We start from the raw sequence: 24,771 nt of genomic DNA on the forward strand, positions 1-24,771 counted from the left end.
GTCAAGCAACACAATATGAACCCGATTATAGCCCGACCCAGAAGACAGGGTGTTGGGTGGGTTTGGAAATTATCGATTGGTATCGAGCGTGAAAACTGATCGTTTTATTTTGTGTGGTGTGTCATGCTGGACGAGAGCCAACATGGAAATCTGGGACGCTTTCTGACTAGAGTAGCGTTATACTTTTTCCACCACGTGCACAGCTGAAGTGATGAAGCTGCGCACAAATGTTAGCATGAAGAAGTGAGAGAGGAATGATGTTGTAGGTGTCGCAAAATTGTGAAAGAGGAGTTTCTTAACCTGAGCCCAAGACAGCCAGTATCATACACATCGCTTCAGACGCCGTGTTTATATACGTCCTCGTCTCGAGCTCGTCCTTTCCTGTGATGTCACACACCTGATATCAGAAGGCTAAAGCTGATTGGTCTGGGAGCAACGTGTCACGTCCGTCATGTCTCTCATGTTTCTCAGCCACTACACGACAAGAATTTATGAGAATTTATAATCATCTGATCTGACAGTGACCTTCTTAACAGACACAAACGTTTTATAGTCTGACTCCAGCAGGAAGCAAATGATCTGCACGATCTATAAATGAAGCCAAGATGTTTTTACATCCTATCAATTTGCACTTTCACGTGGTTCCGCCTGTAACAGCAGTGACTTGATTCATAATGACAGTGTGTGTGTGTGTGTGTGTGTGTGTGTGTGTGTGTGTGTGTGTGTGTGTGTGTGTGTGTGAATGTGCGTGCGTGCGTGCGTGTGTGTTCCTTGAAGCGTTCGCAGTGAGAAAGGTGGGGGTCAGTATGAAAGGAAAAGACACTTTCAGCCTGTGAGTCACCTCACACACACACACACACACACACACACACACACACACACACACACACACACACACACACACACACACACACACACACACACACACACACACACACACACACACGCACACACACGCTCATCCATCAATCTGTCAGGTTTCCACTGTCCGCTATGACAGCCACCCCTGACATTTATATGCATTGGGGACAGGACATTTTCCAGGGAACACAACAGGGAGGGGACAGGAATGAAGAAGATGAAGGGCACTGAGCTGTTATGTATGTGAGCCAGGGCAATAGTCACATTAGTCATTGGGAGGACACCTCCCCCCCAATGTTTAAATATGGTCAAATTGTCCCCCCCAATAAACTGAATTGTAAACTGGCCGATGAATAATAATAATAAAACTGTTATGCTATGACGACAAGCAAAAAAGCACCGCCGTCCAAAATAATCACTATGAAACTTTGACGATTAAGGAATTACGGTGTAGTACAACTCGTATCCTGTTTCTAGCAGCTCTGCATGCGATTTGTCCAATATCCCTTTTCCACCAACGGGAACCAGGTTCCAGTTCCAGGCTGGTGCTAGTGCTGGTTCGCAGTTGCTTTCCTACAGGCCAGTGCCGTTCAAAGGGCCACGTCATGACGTCACTGCATACGTCTGTATACGGCGCCGCTCTCCCAGCTAATGCTAGCGCTGACTTTAAGCACAACAACAAGAACAGCGGTGGATACATCGTATTTTAATGAGCGTTGCTTGTGGCTTTGCTTTTCTGTTTTCGAGCATACACAGACGTCCAAACATGGATATTTTTGCTGCTTCGCTAGTTGCATAAGACGCTGTTCTACTAATTCCGGTTGGAGGATGGTTTGCATAATATCATATAAAATAAACATTGTTTTAAATAACAAAACACATACAAATTCATCTCGTGTGTTAATAATGAGTTGTGAGATTTTGGTCCCCCCCCAATGTTCACTTCATGACTACGGCCTTGATGTGAGCCATTTAAATATTCCTACTCAGCAGCCACTGCTCAAACTCATGTAAAGTTTAATGCTCAGACACAGTCATACATCAACTAGCACGTTCTGTCAGTACATTTACATGCACCAAATATTCTGGTTTTGTCCTTATTTTGAAAGAGACCATATTTCTACCAAGCTTGGTGTTGAGATATTAGTGCATATCCAAAAACCTGTGGATGTCCAAGTGTTTCATCATGTTTTAAAATAGTGTTTCTCCCTCTGCTTTTTGGTTTGTGTAAAAAAGAGCTGACTGTAAACAGGCAAGAGGCCACGCGTGCAATTGAGATGTATTTATGCATACATGTCTAAAGAATGCTCCTAAAACCAGAATCTTATTATTCAGAAAATGGCCAAATTTGAAAAATACATTTTTACATATCCACTGATGGTTGATTTTTCAAACACTATAGCTCATAGTGAGATGCTGATGTTAACAGCTCAGATGGCTGAGATAAGTCAACTTCAAAACGCTTGAACCAAAGATTTTTGGCATTGTTTTACTGTTAATAAAATGTATTCACGATGAAGAGAATATTAAATACGAAATAATATGGGCATTATTTTTTCTCCATTCTATTCTCTAATTGTCAGCAAACACATTGCGGCATCTGTTGTTCAGCGAGGTGTCGTCTGCTTCAGCAGCCTGGTCGGACCAGAGGCGAGACGTTGAGGTCATGCTTTCCTCTTAACCATGTTCTTGTTAAAAGATAATGAGCGCGCTTCTCCGCAGTGAAAGTGTCTTCAGGCATGCACACTGCAGACCACACTTCAATAACACATTACAGCTACCAGTGCACTTTCTATGGCCAGCCTCAATTTATGCCCCATTTTCAAGGCAGAGCAGCGGCGCAAGTACACGGTGCCTGTGCACCCGGACGTGACCAGCAGATGTTTGGGAATTTAACGGCCAGAGACTGTGGCACAGCAGCGGTGAATCTTCACCTTCACCAGGGAGTGCCTCTTCAACCATGACACAGTGATGTTTGAATGAGAAATTACATCTTTGTAGTAATCTATCTATCTATCTATCTATCTATCTATCTATCTATCTATCTATCTATCTATCTATCTATCTATCTATCTATCTATCTATCTATCTATCTATCTATCTATCTATCTATCTATCTATCTATCTATCTATCTATCAACATTTTCACCTGAGGGAAAGATGATTACATTTCCTATGGTCAATATGGATCAATTCATCAAAAATTTGTGGCGCCTTCACACAACCAAACCCATATTTATTTCAGTCTGTACCAAGGTAGTGAAGAACTGATATTATCATCCCCAGAGCCAGGCTGCTATAATTGATGGAATCAAACAACGACATTCAAGGCGACATTTGAGGCCACAGTTAATCACGTCCACATAACGCTGGTGATTACATTCCCTGTGTGTACCTGCCTTCATGGGCACAGACATTTTGCAGGACACAGGTACACAGCACAGCAGCTATTTAAGTTCCATCTGTAGCCTTAAGGGCTGTGTTTTACAATTACTCATGCAGCAAATATAGCCACCTTGATCTAATCTTGGAAAATTGTAATTTCTTTAAAAATAGGTACACATGCGTCCTTACTGTGTTTCAGAATACATCAAATACATGGCTGGAGACTGGTGCACACAGCAGAACCATATTAAAGGAAAATTTATTTTCATATGGTTCACAAAGATATTGACCCAATATAGTTAAAAAAAATGTTTAAACAAAATACATAGAACACACATAAAGACGTGTAATGTTTGGTATATTCAGCGTACCTGTATGAAAAAACACTGTGATAATAGAGCAGATGTGAAGCCACAAGCTCAATTTCATCCATCGATCCATCCCATAATTTGACGGATACTGGTACCAATAGCATCGGAAGCCACAAAATTACCAAAACAGACACATTTAGGGGAAAGAAGCCAACTCCTGCTTTCAGCTAAGTCCAGGCATTTGAACAGGCAAGACAGTTGGGCTCTGCTCGTTCTGTGATTCTAAACCTCATTAGAAGTTATCCTGGAAGCTTCCAACCAACAGCAAGTGTAGAACTTTTTTACTTCTGCCAGCAATATTTCTGAGAGAATCATTGTGTGACCAACTAAAGGGGTTTTAAACCGGTCATTTTAACTATGTACTGTAAAGCTGAACGTGTCTGGAACTTAAGTTAACAGAGAGAAATGAAGCAAAAGCACTGATTTTCAACATGAAAAGGCTTTACTCAGAGTTTTTATAGGATTTTTATTAAATCAGTGGGTCAGTTTGTTTTGGAGAGGAAACGTGCTCTGTAAAAATGTATGGTGTCAATAACAATTAGAAGTTGTTTGACGTAAGAGAGTCCTGATGACTTCATCTATGATTCTTTTCAAAGCAAGAAAGACTTGTTAGATTGTGGTCAGTAGTTGAAAATGTTGTCAGGTTGTCATTTTTCAAGTAAGTATTGTTATATAAGTGTGTTGAAATATAGTTTCTCAGAGTTCTTATGTTAAATAGATTATTCTAACGTGGCGTGACAGAATTAAACATTTTAAATAGGAAAAACTCAGAGTCTAAATTTAAGAGAATAATTCAAATCCCCATAAATCAAAATGGTATTGAAACCATTTCTCTTTTACGATGCATGTGGGGCTTTCAGAAATTCTGAGCCAGACAAATCTGCCCTCTGGCTGTTTGTTTGAGACTGTAGAACAAAGTGCATATCATTTGCTCACAGATGATCACTTCTCCACATCTCAGACGTGTACTATTAAGTCATTGTGTCGCCTACTTGTGTGTTACTCTCCTTCATTTGTTCAGTGCTGCTTTAAGTCAGAGTTATTCCCCAGCTCTGTGCTTGTCCTTAGATGACAGTGGCTATGCACAAAAAATAAAGATCTGGCCTTTTGTCTCAGCTGCACTTCACTTCACTTTGCATGCCACTAACATTCTGTGTGTCTATTTGTATGTGTGTGTGTGTGTGTGTGTGTGTGTGTGTGTGTGTGTGTGTGTGTGTGTGTGTGTGTGTGTGCTGTTGGTACAGGATTGGGTGGATGATGAACAGGTCTGGCGGCCCCCAGGGAGGAGCTCACGGATGAGGAAAAAGAGATCATCAACAGTGTACTGGCTCGTGCGGCCATGATGGAGGCCAAGGAGCAGCAGAGGATCGAGTGAGCGAGAGAGAGAGAGAGAGAGAGAACTATTGTCTCTGTTGCACAGAATCACATCACTTGAATCATGTCATGGCTGCAGATGCCCACTGAGCTGCATGATTTTTGGTGTAAAACCTGTGTCACATTTGTGCTTACACATATCCGTGTGTGTTCTCAGGCGTCTCTCCAGTCGCCTGGATAACATCAAGAAAACAGCGTGTGGTGATGGACAGGCCCACTGTCTGCTGTGTGGGGCGTCATTTGGATCACAGGGGGTCACAGCTGTCCTCTGCGTGCAGTGCAAGAATGTAGGTGGATATGTGTATTATTTCTGCTTGGACAAAGAAAGTAAACAGAGCACATGCTCCTAGAGGATGTAGTGAGTACAGGACCTCTGTTTACTATCTGTTCTGTAGTGTTGTGCACATCCCAAGAGGTTTCCTGTAGCGATAAGGTGCCAGTGAGCCATACACTAACTTGCTCTGACACACACTGTGTCTCTGTTTGTCTTATGCATCCCATTCTATTTCTTGTTGCCCTAATTAACTGCTCCTGTTAACTAAGTAGAGGTTAATGCTATCTGAGCTGTAAAGATATACATGCTCTGTGCACCTACTATCCATCAAGGACTAAATCTGTGCAGGATTTTGCTTCTATACGTGTGTCTTACTGTATAAACGTGTGTTTGTATATTTGCAGCACATGTGTAGCAAATGTGGGATCTGGAGCAACAGCCGGACGTGTCCTGTGTGGCTGTGCAGAATCTGCAACGAGCACCAAGAGGTGAGGGCAGGGAGTAGGTGAAGAAACAGAGGGCTCTTCATATAATCATGGGGCCACATTACACCATTATGTCATTCTTCTGCCAGTCAGGAGCAGAGCTTTTCCTGTGACATGAACCATTTTCGAGCTTTTAGACTGACCTTTTAGCACAGAACTGCATTTCAAAGTCCAGTGGCCTGGAAAATTACCCCTGATTGCACCTCAATATCCGAAGTGGATAATGGGTGATGATTTATTTCAACCCTTATTTAATTAATGGGAAAAAGTACAGATAGCATTTTGATTAATATAGAACATGAACAAAAAGGTCTGGTTTCTGCTTTTCTTGCTGATGCAGTTACACAAGGCTGTTTTGATGATAGTGCTGTGTTGGCTGAGGTCTCTGCCTCAGGGAGCCCAGACTCTTTAAATAAATGCTCTCTCCTGTCAGTCACACACAGGATATAACAACTCTGTAATGCTGCAAATACAAAGTGATTATTTGTCTGCTCAATAACATAAAAGAATGAAGAAATATAGATAACAAAGCTGCTTCAGGAGGTTTTTTTGGCCACTTGGAGGCAGTGGAAACAAACTGTGAACACACCATTAACATACCATCGCCTTTCAAGTTGATTTGCTGAATGTTGTTAGGAAACAGTTGCTTGTTTACTCATCCAGCAGTTAAAGAGCAACATTATCCTTCATTTGGAGTCAGATTTGTGTTCAACTGATGAATCTACGTGGAGTATTCACTCTCTTTTATCTCTGTTTTTGGTCTCCACCACCTCCTGAGGCAAATATCTCCCTCTTTAGCTGCTAAATGCTCCACTATGTTCACCAGTTGTTCACTAACTCTGTCTATCTGCTGATAAACAAGAAGTGGACAGTGGCTTTTTACAGCCTTTCATCGGAAAACATGAAACCCCCCAAAAATGTTTTTACCAAAACAGTAAAGTTGTGATCCGAACAAATAAACAATGGTAAAGGTGATGGGAGCTGCTGATTCAGCTGTTATTAATGCAGGTTTATCAATGTCATAATTTTTTAAGGGTCCACCTTATATTATGATTTGACGCTATAAAAGTAAAATTGAATTAAAGTTTTATTTCAAACACTGTTATAAAATATTGATTCTCGACACTTTCACAGTGGAACCAATCAATATCTTTCAATTATAAATTGATCAAATGTGCCTGTGTGTAATGGGACAGTGGGCTTGACAAACCCATAATTGTTATTAAATCCAAACTCTGCAGTTTCTCTTAGCTCTGTAGGACCACTGTAGCCTCTTCCAGCTCACCCCTCTCACCAGCTTCACCGCCAGCATTTTTCATTTGTCTAAAGGTCAAGCTTTTAGGGCCATTTTATGAGTGTACACTGTATGTTCACAGAACTGAGATTTCAATGTTTAACACTGCATATAAAGCCAGTAGTTTCCATTCTCATCTTTCAGCAGCGTATTTTTCTTGTGTATGAATTCCCTGTGTGTTCCTGCAGGTGCACAAACGTTCCGGAGCTTGGTTCTTCAAGGGAAGAGAGCAGCAGAGTCTGCCATCCCCCCTCCCTCTGTCCGGATCCCGACAGGCCAGCACTGAGAGCGAGGGACCACAGGAACCTTCAACAAATTATCATCTAAGACACGGTAGCCTTTATAATGAAATTAAGATTAGACTCCTGCTTACACAACATAATACGCTGTGGAAAAATATAATTCTCTATAATTATTAAATATTCTCATATAGGCTACATCATCCTGCTCCTAAGTATATTTGAAGGTGCATATGTTATTTACAGATCCAAATCAAAAGCACTGGAGGGACTATGCATACCAATGCACGCTGTCTATACACAAATTAGGCAATACTAACTTTTTTATATGGTAATTATGCCATTTTATAATAACATCACTGTGATGTCATTTATCCCATATGACGAGGAATGATTGGTTAATCTAAATAATATGCCCATCGTGTCTTTAATCTTATTGGTTGCAAAAGTTTAAACATTACTACACTATATGTTGTCATTATATGACTTCATATTGACGACATGATAACATCCTTCCCATGATAATTTTTTTAATTTATATTAGATTTAGTTCATGTCTCTACTCCTATAGGATGCAGTGATACCTCGGGAAATGTATTGTTGAACCATGTATAAAATAATTTAGCTTATATTATTCATTTATTATTTTTAGATATCTTGAAAATGTGTTTTTCGAAAACAATATTTTTTTATCAACTCCAAAAGTTAAGAAGAAAAGTCTTGTGATACCTTCCTTACACATTTTCCACACACACACACACACACACACACACACACACACACACACACACACACACACAAAGGAAAACATTACCTTGTTTGTCTGGCTATCTGCTCACAGGATACTAAATAAGAAAAAATGCTGTGCACCACTGTCCAACCTTCAAACTTTTGTCAATGAGAGAGATGGAGGTCAGGTCAGGAAATAGAAATTTGAAGATTTCCTGTAAGGAACCACAACAGTGTAAGAAGAGACAACGGGAAGAAAAAACACCAGAAACTGTAGACTGAAATATTTTCTGCATCTTGGGAGAGACAGCAGTGGCGGAAAAGCCTGACGGGCCTTCAAAATGTCATCTGTTATAAGAGTGTGGTGATAGTAGTGTAAAGAGGAGGTTGCAGTTCGCTGTAGTTTTACAAACAGTGTAGCTCCAGTGGTGGAGGTGATATTCTTATTTTGTCTCCTCAGACTTGAGCACAGAGCAGCAGCAGCAGCAGCAGTCCTGTGGATCAGAACAATGGGAGCAGACAGCAAGAACAACAGCTGACAGCTATAATGAGAGTCAGTCTCGTCCAGCAGCTGTAATGAAGACAGAGGGACATGTGTTAGCCTCCAAACCACCTCGGCCAAACGCACAGCAGGCCACCGTCACCTCAGGTAAAGCAGCAGTGCTCCTTCTAAGAACAAGCCTGATGCTTCAGGGCTGCTCTCAAAAACATTTAACATCAACATCATTATAAAAAATGATGTTTCAGTCAGTGGCAGATTTTTGTGTCTTTTCGCCTGTAGCTCCTGCTGCAGATGTGGAGAACAAACGTTCAGAGAGGGAAGGGACGGTATCCCTTCCAGCTGTGGAGGAAAAAAGACAACCTGTTGTCTCCAGTTCCTTTTCATCTCATGTTCCTGCAGCCAGAACTATTCCACCTGTTAATCCCTCGGCAAACAATCCCACTCCCCCAAGACCAACACCAGATCGAACAGAGGATGAGGACAATGACTACGACTCGGATGATGCCAGTAGGAACGATCACCTCTCCCCTGATTTATATTAAGAATAAGAGTGTCCCAGATGTTTACTTTTTAACTCATTTTTTATCACAGTATAAATTCCTTCTTTTGTACCTGTGGCTGTGAGGGACATTCCCAGTAGAGCGATGAAGAGTGACAAATTAATGTTGCTCCTGTTTTAGTGGGGTATTGGTTTCTGTAAGAGGAGCCACATAAAAGATTCTACTTCTCTTCTCTGATGTCCTTCCTGTATTTTTGTTCCTGCAGCTACTCTGGGATCTCTGGAGTTCAGTCTTCTTTACGAACAGGAGAGCCACGCCCTGCACTGTTGTATCATTAAAGCTAAGGTAAACTAGCCGGCACACATGAGGCATTAGACATTGGAAAAGAGAGGCTGAAGTTAGACAAGACGGGACAAGATGCAACATCGTGGTACAAGACGGGACAAATCAAGATGCAACACAAAAAGACAAGACGGGAGCAGTCAATACAAAATGAGTCAGGTCGGGGGGAAAAAAAAGACTAGCCTATTAAAGACAGAACAAGATGAGACAAGATGGGACAAGATAGGATGAGATAAGATGGGACAAGGCAAGATGGAATAAGACAAGACAAGACGAGATGGGATAAGACAAGGCTTATCGAGTACCTTTATATTTGATTTGTAGTGCAGTAACACCAACATTCCACCTCTGAATCGCATAAACACTACATGTATGTACATCTCTGCTGAATCTTAGCTTTGTTTTTCTCGTGTGTCTCAGGGTTTGAAGCCGATGGACTCAAATGGACTTGCTGACCCGTATGTGAAGATGCACCTGTTACCTGGAGCCAGTAAGGTACAATCAGTGGGCTGGTTTTGACAACTGCACAGCTCTGATTTAGTTGTTTTATCACATTTTAAATTTGTGGGCGGAGCACATATCATCAAAAATATGATGCATGCATTTTGTAAAAACAAATGTTGGTAATCCCATTATATCCACTTGAGTTAGTAAGCTTTAAACACTGAATTAGGGAGATTATACATATTAAAATGGTTGGCTGTTTGTTCGGGGTCGGCTGTGGCTCAGGAGGTAGAGCGGGTCGTCAACTAACAAGATAGGTTACGAAGTGTCCTCAGGCAAGATACTGCCTGTGAATGTGTGGGAATAGGTAAATGACAAAACTATATTGGACTATCATACCATTTAGTCTTATGTCCTTGTCTTTGGTTTGGGAATATTTATAATTTCAAGACATAAAACCAAGAGTTCAAATCAGTTTGATGCATCCAGTGATTTAATTGCTCCTAATTTCTCTTGGGTGTACATGCTAGGTTTTCTCCCCCAAATATGTGCATCTGCCCACTGTTTATTGGACAACTCACTAATGTTTTGTACGAACTTATTAATAGCACATGCATCTGGAAATAGGTCACTACCTGTTGCAATCAATATATTTTTGGAAGCATTCATGATCTTTGGTGGTTATTGCCCTTGCAAAGCTTGACAAGCAATTGCATAACACCATTCTTCCATTGGCAAACTGTGCGTGCCCACTTACACACATCATCACTATTTACAAACTGTAAGTCGCTGGACATTTACCCTTCTTTTAAAGATTCAGTGTGTAAGATTTAGGGGCATCTAGTGGTGAAGTTGCAGATTGCAACCCACAAGGAAAACTGTGAAAGGCCCTCTCCAGAGTCAGTGTTTGGTTTGTCCATTCTGGGCTCCTGTAGAAACATGGCAAAGCAACATGGTGGACCTGAAAGAGGACCTGCTCTTAATGTAGATGTAAAAGCTCATTCCAAGGTAATTAAAACATGTTAATTGTTAGTTTCATGTGATTATACACAATTGAAAACATAAAAATGTTTATTATATTTCCGCAAAAGAAAAAGATCCTCCTAAAACTTACACACTGGACCTTCAAAAACCTTGTTTGCTGATACTAGCTGCTGGAAATGAGGTTAATGAGAACGCTGAGACTGAACCAAAACAGTAAAGTTGCAGCTCATAAAACCAAAACAATGATTTAAAGTAGACCAAAAATGTCTGTAGTGCCTAAAACTTAGCTTTAAATAAATACAGCATAGTGGTGTAAGCATGTAGCCTGCATGTAGCCATCAGCTACTTTTGTATTCAGTGTTTTACAACAACACAAAGCTTGTGATGAAGTTGTTGGGTGTGTCAACTAAATTTGGGATGATCTCAAATTATATAATTTAGCAGTAATATATATGCACACAGTGAGGGTACATGATTTATGTCGAGAAGATTTGTCCTCATTGTAGTAATCTCTTGAGTGAACCCATGTTTGCTTGAATCCAGACAGTTGGACATTTCAAACCCAGTCAAATTGATCATGTTTCTCTTCTCATTGTCTTGTGTGGCGTCACTCAGTCTAACAAGCTTCGCACCAAGACACTGAAAACAACTCTGAATCCCGTGTGGAATGAGACGCTCATCTACCACGGTATCAACAATGATGAAATGTCACGCAAAACGCTCCGGTAAGAACAACCTTTACCTGCTTTAACTTTGTACAAATAAAATGTGATTCATAGAGTGCACTGTCCATCTTCAGGCTTTCAGTGAGTGACGAGGACAAGTTTGGACACAATGAATTCATAGGAGAGACTCGAGTTGCACTGAAGAAACTGACGTTTAACCAGAAGAAGAACTTCAATGTTTGTTTGGAGAGAGTGATCCCGGTGAGCCTGAAGAAGATACTGACACATCCTCAACATATGTAGATACAGTTTGATATTTCAGGAATCATTATTATTTTTACCAATAGGGCAACATGGTGGTGGCACGGTTTTCTCACGTGCAGAATGTTCCCAGTTCGAATCCCGGTTCATCTTTGGTCTTTTTGTTTGTACTTTGCATGTACTCCCTGTGTTTGCATGGGTTTTGTGTGGGTATACTCCCATCTTCCTCCCTCAGTCTAAATACATGCAGTTTGAAGACTCTAAATTGACCATAGGTGTGAAATATCAACTGTTTCATATGTATTTATTAATATAAAACTAAAGCCAGGAGACTGATTGCGGAGTGCTTGGCTCATAATAACACTTAAAACAGGAACAGCAAGGAGAGATGGGCTATTTACATTGTCTCTGCATTGTCTTAACTGGGTTTATCTATTTCATATTCAATGTTCCAGTTTGTGTAACTAATGTTGATGGTGCTGATGGTGATGAGTATTGCTGTTTTACTTTATGTCCAGGTGAAGAAGGCTGTCGGAGGCTCGGCCCGCGGCATGGCCCTCTATGAGGAGGATGTAAGACCCTCACATACACTAGATCTCACACATGTGAATATTATTGTGTATCCAGCGCCTGGTACATCTGATTCCTCTGCACCATAGACGTATGGATGCACTGAACTGATAATGACCTTATTAAACAGATCCGGCATCTGCCAGACATGATCGACCCACATTGCATTTCTCCATCAATGTCAATATAAAATTCATTGTTTCCGCTATCACTTACATGCATCTAGTCAAGATGGAAACTCATTTTCTATTGCCACAACAATCCCTGCTCTCATGTTGCCTGAAGTAAAATGACCTCAATGAGTTCCATGCAGTTTGATATGCAGAGTTTACATTTGGTAAATGGTCATTCCTTTTTTTTTACAGTGTATATATTAGCTATTATTCCATTTATATTTTTCTATATTGTGTATATTTCCTTACACTTAAGTATTGCATATTACTAATTATTACTTACTTGATGCCTAATTTTAACTGCCCTCTTGCTGCTGTAATATTGCAAATTTCCCCATTGTGGTACTAATAAAGGATTATCTTATCTTATCTTATCTTATCTTATCCTAACTTATCTTATCCTAACTTGTCTTATCTTAAATCAAAGCCAGTAAATAAACAATACAACCTGTAAAGAAAATGCATAAAAGAAACATAAGTAATAGCTAGAAGACAATCAAGTAAAAGCCATTCACTGAAAGTAAGTTTTGAGTGATGATTTAAAAAAGACAGTGAATACGCAATAGAGCAACAAATGTGGATTAATACACCACTAAATATAATCCCCATTATTTGGTCAAGTTCGAGTTATGTTTGTAGCTGTAGCTTTAAGACATTGATCAACTTTATTTGTGAACAGTCTTTTTTGTCTATTGATTTGATTGAATGGTGACACAATATGTAAAGCACCAGCCCAATCTTTCCAGGAAAAATGAAAAAAAAAGTGTCTACTACTGCTTTTACGTTGATGCACATGTATGTACAAGTATTTAATCCTGCTGCAAAATAACATAGTTTTAAGCATGTGCATTATCATCCATTAGCACAGTATAATCCCTCCAGATATGTGCACAGAGCAAAGCATGTGTTTGTACATCATCTGTAGTGTGTGTGTGTGTGTGTGTGTGTGTGTGTGTGTGTGTGTGTGTGTGTGTGTGTGTGTGTGTGTGTGTGTGTGTGTGTGTGTGTGTGTGTGTGTGTGTGTGTGTGTGTGTGTGTGTGTGCAGCTGAAAGAAGGGGACCATTCAGAGGAAAGAGGTCGTGTCCTGGTATCACTGATGTACAACAGCCAGGTGGGTCGTCTTGTAGTGGGCGTGGTCCGCTGTGCTCACCTGGCGGCCATGGACTCCAACGGATACTCTGACCCCTTCGTCAAAATGTATGTTCTCCATTCTCTAACATCTTCCTGAACCTCAGTGCACAGATCATCTCTCGTGAAGACTGAACGTTTATTGGTGTAATCTATACAATGGCCACTAGCTATAGATACACTATATATTTACTGTGTGGGCGTGAGAGTTGTCGCTCTTCTCTAGAATACAAATAACCTGTTTCCTGAACTTGAAACTGTTCCTTTAAGAATTCATAGATTTCTGAGGTATTACTTTATCTCTTTCTTGGTCTTTGGTGCTGTAGATGTCTCAAGCCAGACATGGGAAAGAAAGCTAAAAACAAGACGCAGATAAAAAAGAAGACCCTCAATCCAGAATTTAATGAGGTCAGTTGTGGTTGTTACTGTACTTTTTAAAATTTACACTTACTCTACTTTGTTGTCTTCTCTTTGCCCATTGTCCAGCCACGGATTGTGCAATAAATTCATCAGTGTTTGTTTTTTTTAGGAATTCAGTTACGAAATAAAGCACGGTGAACTTGCCAAGAAAACCCTGGACATCTCAGTCTGGGACTATGACATGGGCAAATCCAATGATTTCATTGGTAAGTGTGGACATTTGTTTGAAATCCTATTCCCCCATCCAGCTAGTCACTTTTAGACTTGCCTTCAGCATTGATAGAAATGAAATTGTCTGTTGGTTAATTCAGTCCCTTTGGTCCAGACTGATATCTTAACAACTATTACACAAAAAAACGTACATGAAAAACATAGACATACTTTGTGAGGCCTCTGTGACCTTGACCTCGGGCTACCAAAATCAAAGTGAAGGTTTGTGCCAAATGTGAGAGGATTCTTTCACAGCATCCCAGAGATATCACTTTCACAAGGCAAAAAAAATGCTTTGTGAGGTCACTGTGACCGTGACCTTTGACCACCAACATCGAATCAGTTCATCCTTCAGTCCAAGTGAATATTTGTACCAAATTTAGATAATGATAAGATAAGGGAATGGGACCTGAACAACCTGGGACAACCTTAAAAAACATAATGCCTCCGAACGCTGGCTTACGCCTGTGCGGAGGCATAAAAAAAACTGCGGAGCTATGCATCCCATAATCTACTGTGAACCTCACTAACACGACTCTACATGACCTGACTTGCAAGCTCCACCAATCAGAGACATCTGTATCATACCTGAGGATTGTGACATCACATTTGACTTAAAATGCAATTGATAGCTTAGGACATTTTGGCTTCTACTGGAGCATATAGCATTGTTTCACAAACTTGTGGTAAGTCTACCTTGGATGGTTACAATATTATGGCTGATTATCAAAATCTTTATTCAGAATATGAATGAGACTTCTACTTCTAGAACCTCGCTGTTGAGCTCTGTTAGATCATGTTAGCTAAATGATAATATGTTAACTTACAAGGTAAACATCATGTCTACCAAGCATCACCACAGTCGCATTGTCATTGTGAGCATGATCGCATGTCGATAAGCTTTTGCCTCATGAGACTGCTGTGCTTCTCATGGCTGCTAGCATGTGTGTCATTTTTAACGTTGTATACGTATTAATGGGCACTTTTCTCCCTTTCGTTCAGGAGGATGTCAGTTAGGCATCCAGGCTAAAGGGGAGTGTCTGAAGCACTGGTACGAATGCCTGAAGAACAAAGACAAGAAGATTGAGTGCTGGCATGTTCTGTTAAACGATAACACTGTTCAGTTTGAGGACTAAAACGTCATCTCCTCTCCATACATGTATCGTCTTTGTCTCTCTCATTCTCCCTGTAGAATATAGTCCTCCTATGAGCACATACTTCTATGTGGATTGTCCCAAAGTGCAATGTGCAAGCGGCATTTCCAGCAGTTTTCAGGTGACTATCGTGGATGTTGTCCTTGAGTGACCACTAAACAAAACCAGGAAGCTGCAATTGTACCATATTCACTGATATCCAATCTTAATCTGGATGAAGAAATGATTGAAGAGTGATTATCGTATTTTATGGAAACGTTTTCATTGTCTTTGAGATAACGTGTACCGCTATAAGTTCCAACCCAACTGAGGGGAATTCCCAGTTTTCTGTCTCTGACCTCTTGCCCGTGTTGATTAGTGCTCCTGTCATATGGGACCATGTCGCATGTCATCAGCTGATCTATGTGACCACGTTGCTGCTCAAGTGCTTGCGTCACCAAAACATGCATTTCACTCGTATTACCGTGAATAATTATCATGCATCGTGCAAATGTTAAATATTAAGTGGGACACTCAGATGTTTGGTTGATAAAATGATGTGAACCGACTCTCTCGTGTTGTGGATGTGTTGATACTTTTGACACAGATAAAATATTGGTCTAATTCATCTCTGACATGACAGTTTCTTCTCCTGTGCATGTGTGAGCTTTCTGTCTTTCTGCTGCAGAAATAAAAAAATGATTCTGCATGACATCTTATTATGCAGATGAAATTCAAGTATGCAACGTAAGCACAGTTCCTGGGACCTCATGAAATATCACCCCCCCACAGATATATTGGATGGATGTATTCTGATGCCATACAACATCTTTCCTCTGTATTCATATCGATGCATGTCTAATAAATAAAAACACTGCGGCACTCCCTTTGCTCCTCGGCTTGTTTGATCTGCGCTGTGTGACATGGAAGAAAACTTTGTCTGCATCAGGTGAGGTTTGAACCAGCCAGCTCAGACAGACACGCAGCTGATAGTTTGGTGAACTTTGACTTCTCCTGATAATACTTCTCTCGCTCCAAGTAGGTAAAAGTTTACACTGTGAATCGTGTAGCCTTGAACTTATTCTTGGACGCAATCTTTGTCTCTCCATCTTAAGATAAATAAAAACACAGGCAGGTCAGACAGGAAACCCAAACATTTACATTTGAACAAAAGAGGCCAATCAGTACAAGTGATGTCACCTATCCTGAGAATTCCAGATGGAAGAACAGAAAGCAAAACAGGCAATGTGTAGAATTATGCAATGCGTCGTAGCTTCAGGAACTTGGCTCATGGCTCTAAATGAGCCAATGGCTCTAAAATGGCTCTAAAACTCATGTGTGTACCCCAAAATATTCAGAGAATGGGTGAGACATATACTCAAAGTGACTTTACAGACAACCTGAAGTTACAAACTGTTGTTGACCATGTTTAATGTGACACACAGGAAGAAGACAGGAGGAAAGAAAGACATGTACAAAATGAAACAACAAAAATATATTGGGTGTGTGAAATTGTGGACCCATTAGCTTGATCCGCTATAACCTCATGTCCAAACAGAGGCCATAAATTGTGATTATGGATCAGGGTGTGTGTGTCTGTGTGTGTGTGTGTTGTGGGGGATATGCTAAGTTAAAAAGCTGCACACTGTTTACATATCAACACATCCACAGTTCTTTCTCTTTTATCTATATGAAAAGAAAAGCAAATGGGCAAGAAAGTAGTTGCTAGTTTATCTCATGTCATTTTATCAATCAATGTTAATTGATTACTTTGTCACATTGTCACTGGAGTGTGTATTTAGTGTGGGTTGTGTGTGTTGGTGGCGTGCCAATTGTTTATCAATATATTAGTCACATTTTCAAACTGATAAACCATCTGGCTTGTGTGTGCATGTGTGTGTGTGTGTGTGTGTGGGTGTGTGTGTGTGTGTGCGTGTGTGTTAATCAATATGTCATGTGTCACTGTCAGCGAGAGAGTGTGAGTGTGAGAGGGGGAGAGAGAGCTAGAGAGATGTGACAGGTCACATGATTCCGTGTGGTTTAGTTTACTTTGGTTGCACCAGATCCCCCCACGCCCTCCCCCTCCTCATTTAAACCCGACCTGGAGTCTGCCACTTTGCCATAAGGTCTCCAGAGAGTGCAGCGACCATCTGCTCCAGAACCTGAAGCCTCTCAGCATCACTCACTCCGCCTCCGGTCCGTCAACGCGCCACCATGACGCACATCTCTGCCCTGGTCCTCCTAACAGCATCCCTCCTGCTGTGGACGCCTGCACAAGCCTCGCTCCTCTGTGTCTGGACCAAAGTTTTGCCGAACGACGAAGTGCACCACAGCTTCCTCCGGCGGGACTCTGCATCTCTGCGGCTGTACCACAGCGCCTGGTCCGGCGCGCGCACTCTGCTCGGCTGCGCTTGGAGCGATGACGCATCGGTGATCCAGAACTATTTGTCTCTGTGCGCGGAGAACACGCACGACTTCACCGATCACCCGGATTCAAATGTACATTTGAACTCCGTGTTCGGGGCCGAGGAGCAGTGCGTCTCTCTGGATTCTCCAGGGGTGGAAGGAGTGGGGTGGCCCTCGGTGAACAGCGATGGAGGTCTCCCCGAGGCTGGGAAGAGTCAGGGTCAGGATGAGAGGTCAGAGGTCAGGACCCATGTGCGTGTAAAGCGAGGTTTCATTGTACCTGGGACCCTCTGGTGCGGCTCTGGAAACAAGGCGCTGTCATTTGCTGATTTGGGTAAATTTTCTTCATTTCTACAAATTATTTAGGGTTATATAAAGTTTGTGTGGAGACGAAAGCCTGGTCCTATAAGACTAAAGGGGTTTTCTAAGGTCCTTGTTCAGGTTAGTGGTAAGATGTGAACTGTGGTGAGGTTAACATTAGGGTTAGGCATGAATTGGTCATGGTTAAGCTTAGAGATAAGGTTTTGGTAAGACGGTCCAAATAACGATAGCTGGGCAAACCTGTGTGTGTGTGTGTGTGTGCAAATTATACTAGAATATGTTTTCATATTCCTTGTCTTGACTGCATTAACTAGAGAAATACTTTATACTCCAAAGCAATCTTCTTTTATTAGGATCATAAATAGCCTAGATGTTTCCTTTAAAAAACGTGTGGGAGCAATTGATGTCTGCTTAATATAAGAATATCTGGGCAGTAGGTTGAGTTATAAATATAAGTCCCAGGAGGGACACAGTGGTCCCTCTGAAGTGTGCGTTTGATGGAAAAAGAAAAGTCATTCAGCTTGTGTGCCAATAAAAATGTGGCATTTGGCACTACCTCTTCACACTGTGACGAAAGGCAGTCTGCAGGGCTGCTGACTACTACTACTGTAAAACGTTTAGCTATCAAGATAACATTTTGATCATTTCTCTACTTCATCTAGACAGTATTGACTGTGATCTTTTTTTCACAAGGTTTGATTGCTCCATGAGTGAGAATATGGTGTTTAAAGATGATGTATTTCCATTGACTGCAAAGGGGGACATGATGATACATTTCAAAACATTTTCAAAAAGTCTGTTTTAGAGAATAAATTCTGAAATTTTTCAGAATGCAAATTCCAAGGCATGAGAATTATGTCATTCATTTTCGTGAACATTGTAATAATAATAATATCAACATCGAAAAAACAAGGAGCCTAAAGACATGGGGCCCGCAGCAGCTGACCTGGTGTGTGTAGAGAATGAGGTCTGCCCAATGAGATGGGCAGACGTCAGGTGACTGCAGGGATGATAAGAAGAAGGGACAGGTGCGTGGATGGGTGGGACAATCAGGTGAGGGGAAAAGGAGGGAAACTCTGACGACATCTGGTGGAAGGCCAGAGGAAGGCAGGTCTGGGGAGCTGGAAGAGAGAACGTGGCCTGAGAGAAGTGAGCAGGGGCTGAAGAGAGGGGGAGCTGAGGAGCAGACAGTGACCATAGACTATGTGTCAAGAACAAAAATGAATCTAAGATATCCAGGATAAGGGTGCTGCCATCTTCATCGTCATTTGGAGCCTGAGTCTGCGCATTCGTGCTTGCGTGGAGCCGCGGTATCGAGGTCCCGCTGATACTCAACCCTCAAGAGTCAGTCATGACATTTCACCCGTTTCCATAGCATCAAATTACTAATTACAACAAAACTTATCATTAGTTTGGTTCATGTCCCATTAACTAACATGGAAGAGGCGGGGTTTATGACATCTATTCCGCAGCCAGCCACCAGGGGTGATCAATATTTTTTGTTTTACTTTTGGGAAGCTGTCATGTCATCCATCATCATATACAGCCTACGATACACCTCTAAATCAGTGATTGTATATATGACAGCAAATTCCGGTCATGTTGTGGTAATATTCTTTTCCCCCCTGCTCACTCCCTCTTGCCTTGTCTTCTGCAGGAGTTTTTTCGGACACAGACAGCTGCTGCCGGGAGCACGACCAATGCAAAGACACCATCCTGTCCTTTCATTCTGAGTTTGGTGTCTTCAACACCAACATCTTCACCATGTCTCACTGTGACTGTGACAACAAGTAGGCTTTTTTTGTTACTGCACTCAGTCCGTATCAGTTGATTTCCTGTATGTGCGTTCTGTGTGACGTTTCTAATAATGGACCCAACATGTTTCACGGTACAGGTTTCATAGTTGTTTGAAGGAGGCGAATGACAGGATATCTGATGTGGTGGGATACACCTTCTTTAACCTGCTGAAGATGAACTGCTTTGAGTTCTCCCATCGACTCCAATGTCAACAGAGAAACTGGTTTGGAATGTAAGTAAATTGTTCAGTAAGTTCGAAGTGTATTTTGAGTACACATCAATAAATCAGTTTTAGGATTTATCAGTGATAAAGATGACTGTATAATTCACCCACTGTCCAAACAATCACATTTACCTCCAGTTGCATTTAGTCATGCAACTAGAATTGTGTTTATCCAGGTTTTGTGATATCTCTCACTCAGAATTTTCCATCCAGTATGGAATTTTTAGCAATGCTAGCTGCCTAAAGCTAGCATTCATAGTCCCCTGAGGATGAATCTGAATGACTTGTATGATAACTGGCACACCAGGAGGTCACATCTTTTGAGGGGGTCCCAAGATTAGTGTAAGCATAAGACTAAACAACAAAAACAAGTTTCTATTTTTATTCTTTAACTTTATTATATTGTGGAATACTGGATATCTTGCCACTTCCGAAATTAGTCTTTGGTTCAACTGGGGAACCTTCATATTCATGGATTTAATTGAACTGTCTCGACAGCTATTGCTAAGATTTTGATTGACGTACACATTTGTATGTCCCCCTCAGGAAAATTGTAATTTTAAACCATCAGGTCAAAAATTCAATGCTTTGGTTTATGATCAAATACCTGAAAAGAACTACATCCGCTTAAGTTGTGTTGTGTATTTACAGCTAAACTAGAAGCTGAACTAAGATGGTGAACACGGTAAATGTTGTACCTGCTAAACATCATTGTGACTGTCTTCATGTCAGCATGTTGGCATTTAGCTCAAAGCTCTGCTGTCATGTCGAATCTGCTTACAGCCTCACAGAGTTGCTAACATCATGTACATCAGAACAATTAAGAATATCGACTCTGAAGTTGCCAGGTCGCGTCGCTTAGCATCATGGCTGGATTTTTTTCTGTTGTTAAAATGAAACAAACCACATATTAACTGTTGAAAGTTGGAGGTGCTGGTGAGGGACAGAGCGAGGCCAACTGTTTCTAATGCTTCTAGTCAATGTGCGAGGTTAAGCAAACAGACTGTCATCGTTTGAACCTTCCTCTCTCACTTGCTGTAAAAAAAGCATGTATTTGGTTATATATAAATGTCATTGTCATTCTTCAAATGACTTCAACCTCTGTTGCAATTTACAGGTGTAAAGAGACTAAAATGTCTCTGTATGCTGAGGTCCATCCCCCCAAAGTGTACGAGTCTACCAATCCAACAGAGGCCGGCATGAACAGCACCATCGCCAACACCACCGCACCTGCAGAGTTCCTAGAGAGCATCACGTCCCACCCACAACTTTCCTCCATCACTGCTGCTGCTGCATCCACAGTCCCTACACCTTCAACGAGGTCCCCCTCCTCCTCCCTCACTCCTGTTACCAATGTCAACACCCCCACGGTCACAACCATATCAGAGAAACCTACTGGATCAGTACCTGAGAGTAGAAACCATCTGAGCACGCCACCCATCCCAACCCAAACGGTGACGGAGGTGGACGCTACTAGCACAGGTATTTAATATCGCACACATTTCTCCAGCTCTTCAGTTTATAGCTTCACACTGTAGTTAAGGAATTCCTGCTTCATTTCCACAGGGATGCAACTATCGTGTGGTGTCTATAAGGATCTTGATGAGTGCGGACACAAGATCCTTCCTCAGCGAATGAAATATGGCATCTACAACCCAGAGCCCAGGACGCTGTACCACTGCAATTGTACCAAAAGGTAAATCAACAACTTCCAGGCAATAAATACCGATCAGAATTTTTCTTTTGCTTTTTTGCAAAAAAACTTATCACAGTTAATTGATTAAATCATCAAATAAAGAGGCAGGGGTGTGTCACACCATGCCTGGAATACGCAAATGTATTTAACCCCCAGAGTAAATATTAGGAGTGCTATTTGCAGAGCATGTGTAGACTTTGTGACCTTCTTTTCGGTTTGTACCAAGAAATATGAGGCAGACATGGTGTGGTGTTTCATAACACAGAAGTAGGCCACAAGTAATGTCCTCGTAGATTCACAGACACACTGTTGCATAAGATGTACCGGTCTCTCTAAATCTGCACAGAATTCTTTTTTGTGTCCTTGGCTAATATATTATCAAAATCTCATGTTTGCACTTTTCTTTTTCCTTTGGCAGTCCGTCCATCATCTGTATTTGTGTTCCTTTTTTTGGTTTGGCATGTCTTTTGGTCTCTGACGTTTGTTTTGTCTTGCTGTCCTTTCAGATTATTCCAGACTTTGGTTGAACAGAGACAACTGACCGAAGTACATTCTCTTCTGCTCGGACGCGTGTCTGGATCTTGCTTCCTCCCACAGGACTGCACAACAGGCAAAACGTCAGTCCACAATCACACAGTCACTGTAGATGTATCCACATGACATGAGAAGAACTGAAAGACTGCGTGACTTATTAGTCCTGTAATTAAAACCCAATTTAAATAAAAATACAAATGGATCCTCCAGTAAAACAACTCCTCCTACAGAAAAACATAATTAGATTCATACTGATGCACCAATATTTCAGCAGCGTTTTCCTGTTGTAGATGCATGAGGTGGGGCTCGTGTTACTTTATATATTGTTTGATACTTTAGTCCAGTGGTTTCCAACCTTGAGGTCAGGCTCAACAGCAGCTAGAGAGTACGATATTAGAAGTATAAAGCAGCATTAAATGGATGTACTGTACTGAAGTTATTATAGCATCATAAAACCATCATTGCTTATTTATTTTACAGCTGTACAGCAGTCCTGGTGAAGGCAGACCTTCCTCAGCTCGAGCAGAGGAGTGGTGCTGATGTGGAGGAGCAGCGCCATCTACAGGCATTGCAACTGAAGGTCAGGAGGCCAAACACCAGGATAGCTAAAAGAAATGGCCGAGCTGTGAAGCTTCACAGACTGTGTCTCAGGATGACTCGGCCCAAACAAATGAACAAGAGCAGGACACCTGGTCAAACTGCTCAGCGGCCAGCTGTATGAGGAAGAGAGCTTGTCTGAGAGGGAATATTATGGAGACCCAAAGCTTCTGATACTGAATAAGAACATAAGACATCATGAAGTAGATAATCATATAAATAAATACATACAAAATATACATACAACCACTAACTGTTTATTGCAGGTAACTTTATTTCAAAATGTAACTACAAAAAGGCAAATTTTTCTTATTGTAAATTTTACTTCATGACGGCTCTTCAAATGGGGCAGAGCCAGTTATGTGATTCGCTGATTTGGTTTGAATGACCCAAACAAAAAGGCACATTTAATACGATTTTATTGAACCAACAATACACACCATTCCAAAAGGTTATAGGTTGAAGTGACATGGTCCCAAGATTTATACAGAAAACATAAAAACAGAATCTGGAAAAGGATTTTAAATCTTAAAAACAAAAACTGCCCAAATTGTAAAAGCAGCAGGGTGGAATATCACTTCATAATTATGAGCTGATTCACAGCTATGCCCTGATTATTTCACAACTGCATGGTCTACATTTATTCATTTGATTGCTTTAAAAATCCTTAGACACGTTAACTGCACTGCACATGTGGAGGCTGGAGGCAATCCCAGCTGAGAGGGCACATGTTTCATCCTGGACAGATACTCAGGGTGTCACAGGGTTGACAAATGGAGACAAACGACCTTTTACACTCATAGTCCCACCAAAGGCGGATCAATCTCACCCACACAGGCACAGGGAGAACGTACCAGCTCTGCACAGGATGGCCTCATGATGTCTTGTTTATTTATCACTTGGGGTCCCCAGTTTATGTTGTAGTATTTTGTATTTATATTGTATCATCAGGGATGTGGTGAAGCTTAGCTTTCAAACTGTGAAACAATTTTTTTCAAAAGCATAAATATACTTTTGTCATGTCAAAGCAGCAAAAGCATAGGTGTAACTAATGATATTAGTTAAAACAGCATTTAATTGATTTGTGGCAGTTCATAAGCCCTGGATCCATCATTAGAGGTATCAGACATATGCTTTTCCTGCAATGACAAATCCCGACAACTGCCATAAACATCTATAGTGTTTCATATTGGTTGTTGTTATGCTGAATATATAATAACAAGGAGGTCGATGTTTAGTCCCCTTTTTATGCACCACTGAGACTGTTCAACTTCCCCTTTAGCCACCAATGAGGATACTCAGGTCTCTCCTTATTACTTCTGGGAGTGTTTGGTAGTTTTAACATCTCCAGAGATTGTTAGGGACTCTAATGATATTCTTAATAGCTTTAAATTTGAAGTGTAAATATAAGTCTAGTTTAAATTAAACTATATTATTTTGTATTTCCCCATATGATGGATATTGGATTTACACAGAATACAACTTAATAGTTCAATGAATAAATATAAAGTGAAAAACCTTTCATGTAATATACGCTCACACTCGCACGTCAACCTGTGTGTCAGCTCTTGTTACTTGTGACTGTTTTAACTGTATTATTTGAGTTGTAGACTGATGCACATTATGTTGTTAGCACCATAATGAAAAAGGAAAGTGTACAGGGGAACAAGTATGTAAATATCTGTACATAACACTTTTTTGATGTGAGAAGGAAATGTATGACTGACTGATTTAAATGAAGAATCTGACCATTTTTAATATTGCTTTCATTGCTTTCTTTTTAGAAGACTTTCTTAGACGAGAAGATTGACACTACTCTCATGTTTATACCACAAATATAGTGAGAGTGAGC

General features: G+C 41.0%; 2 protein-coding genes across 2 annotated transcripts; both read left to right on the plus strand.

Moving 5' to 3' along the window:
* The first annotated feature begins 4,871 nt into the window (after positions 1–4,871).
* Positions 4,872–16,230, plus strand: rph3aa (rabphilin 3A homolog (mouse), a). The gene is given in 16 exon segments (XM_035183861.2): positions 4,872–4,900; positions 4,902–4,988; positions 5,149–5,278; positions 5,670–5,753; positions 7,233–7,377; positions 8,473–8,661; positions 8,794–9,021; positions 9,280–9,359; positions 9,777–9,851; positions 11,400–11,509; positions 11,584–11,710; positions 12,229–12,282; positions 13,500–13,651; positions 13,909–13,990; positions 14,112–14,208; positions 15,215–16,230. Coding segments are annotated over 16 exon segments (1,803 nt in total). The 3' UTR covers positions 15,349–16,230.
* Positions 16,231–17,479: 1,249 nt separating this feature from the next.
* On the plus strand, positions 17,480–24,677 carry pla2g3 (phospholipase A2 group III). The gene is made up of 7 exons (XM_035183969.2): positions 17,480–18,085; positions 19,730–19,862; positions 19,967–20,101; positions 21,210–21,574; positions 21,659–21,788; positions 22,295–22,405; positions 22,803–24,677. The coding sequence occupies exons 1-7, from the start codon at positions 17,560–17,562 to the stop codon at positions 23,041–23,043; spliced, it is 1,641 nt and encodes a 546-aa protein (XP_035039860.1). The 5' UTR covers positions 17,480–17,559; the 3' UTR covers positions 23,044–24,677.
* The last annotated feature ends 94 nt before the right edge of the window (positions 24,678–24,771 follow it).

This window comes from Hippoglossus stenolepis, chromosome 18 (assembly GCF_022539355.2).
Source record: "Hippoglossus stenolepis isolate QCI-W04-F060 chromosome 18, HSTE1.2, whole genome shotgun sequence".
In the NCBI taxonomy this organism is placed as follows: Eukaryota; Metazoa; Chordata; class Actinopteri; order Pleuronectiformes; family Pleuronectidae; genus Hippoglossus; species Hippoglossus stenolepis.

Excerpts from the sequence above, each read along its gene's own strand:
- pla2g3 (XM_035183969.2), top strand. The coding sequence starts at position 17,560 with ATGACGCACATCTCTGCCCTGGTCCTCCTAACAGCATCCCTCCTGCTG. Across the intron at positions 21,575-21,658 it reads GGTGGACGCTACTAGCACAG|GGATGCAACTATCGTGTGGT; the intron begins GTATTTAATATC and ends TCATTTCCACAG. Across the intron at positions 21,789-22,294 it reads CACTGCAATTGTACCAAAAG|ATTATTCCAGACTTTGGTTG; the intron begins GTAAATCAACAA and ends CTGTCCTTTCAG.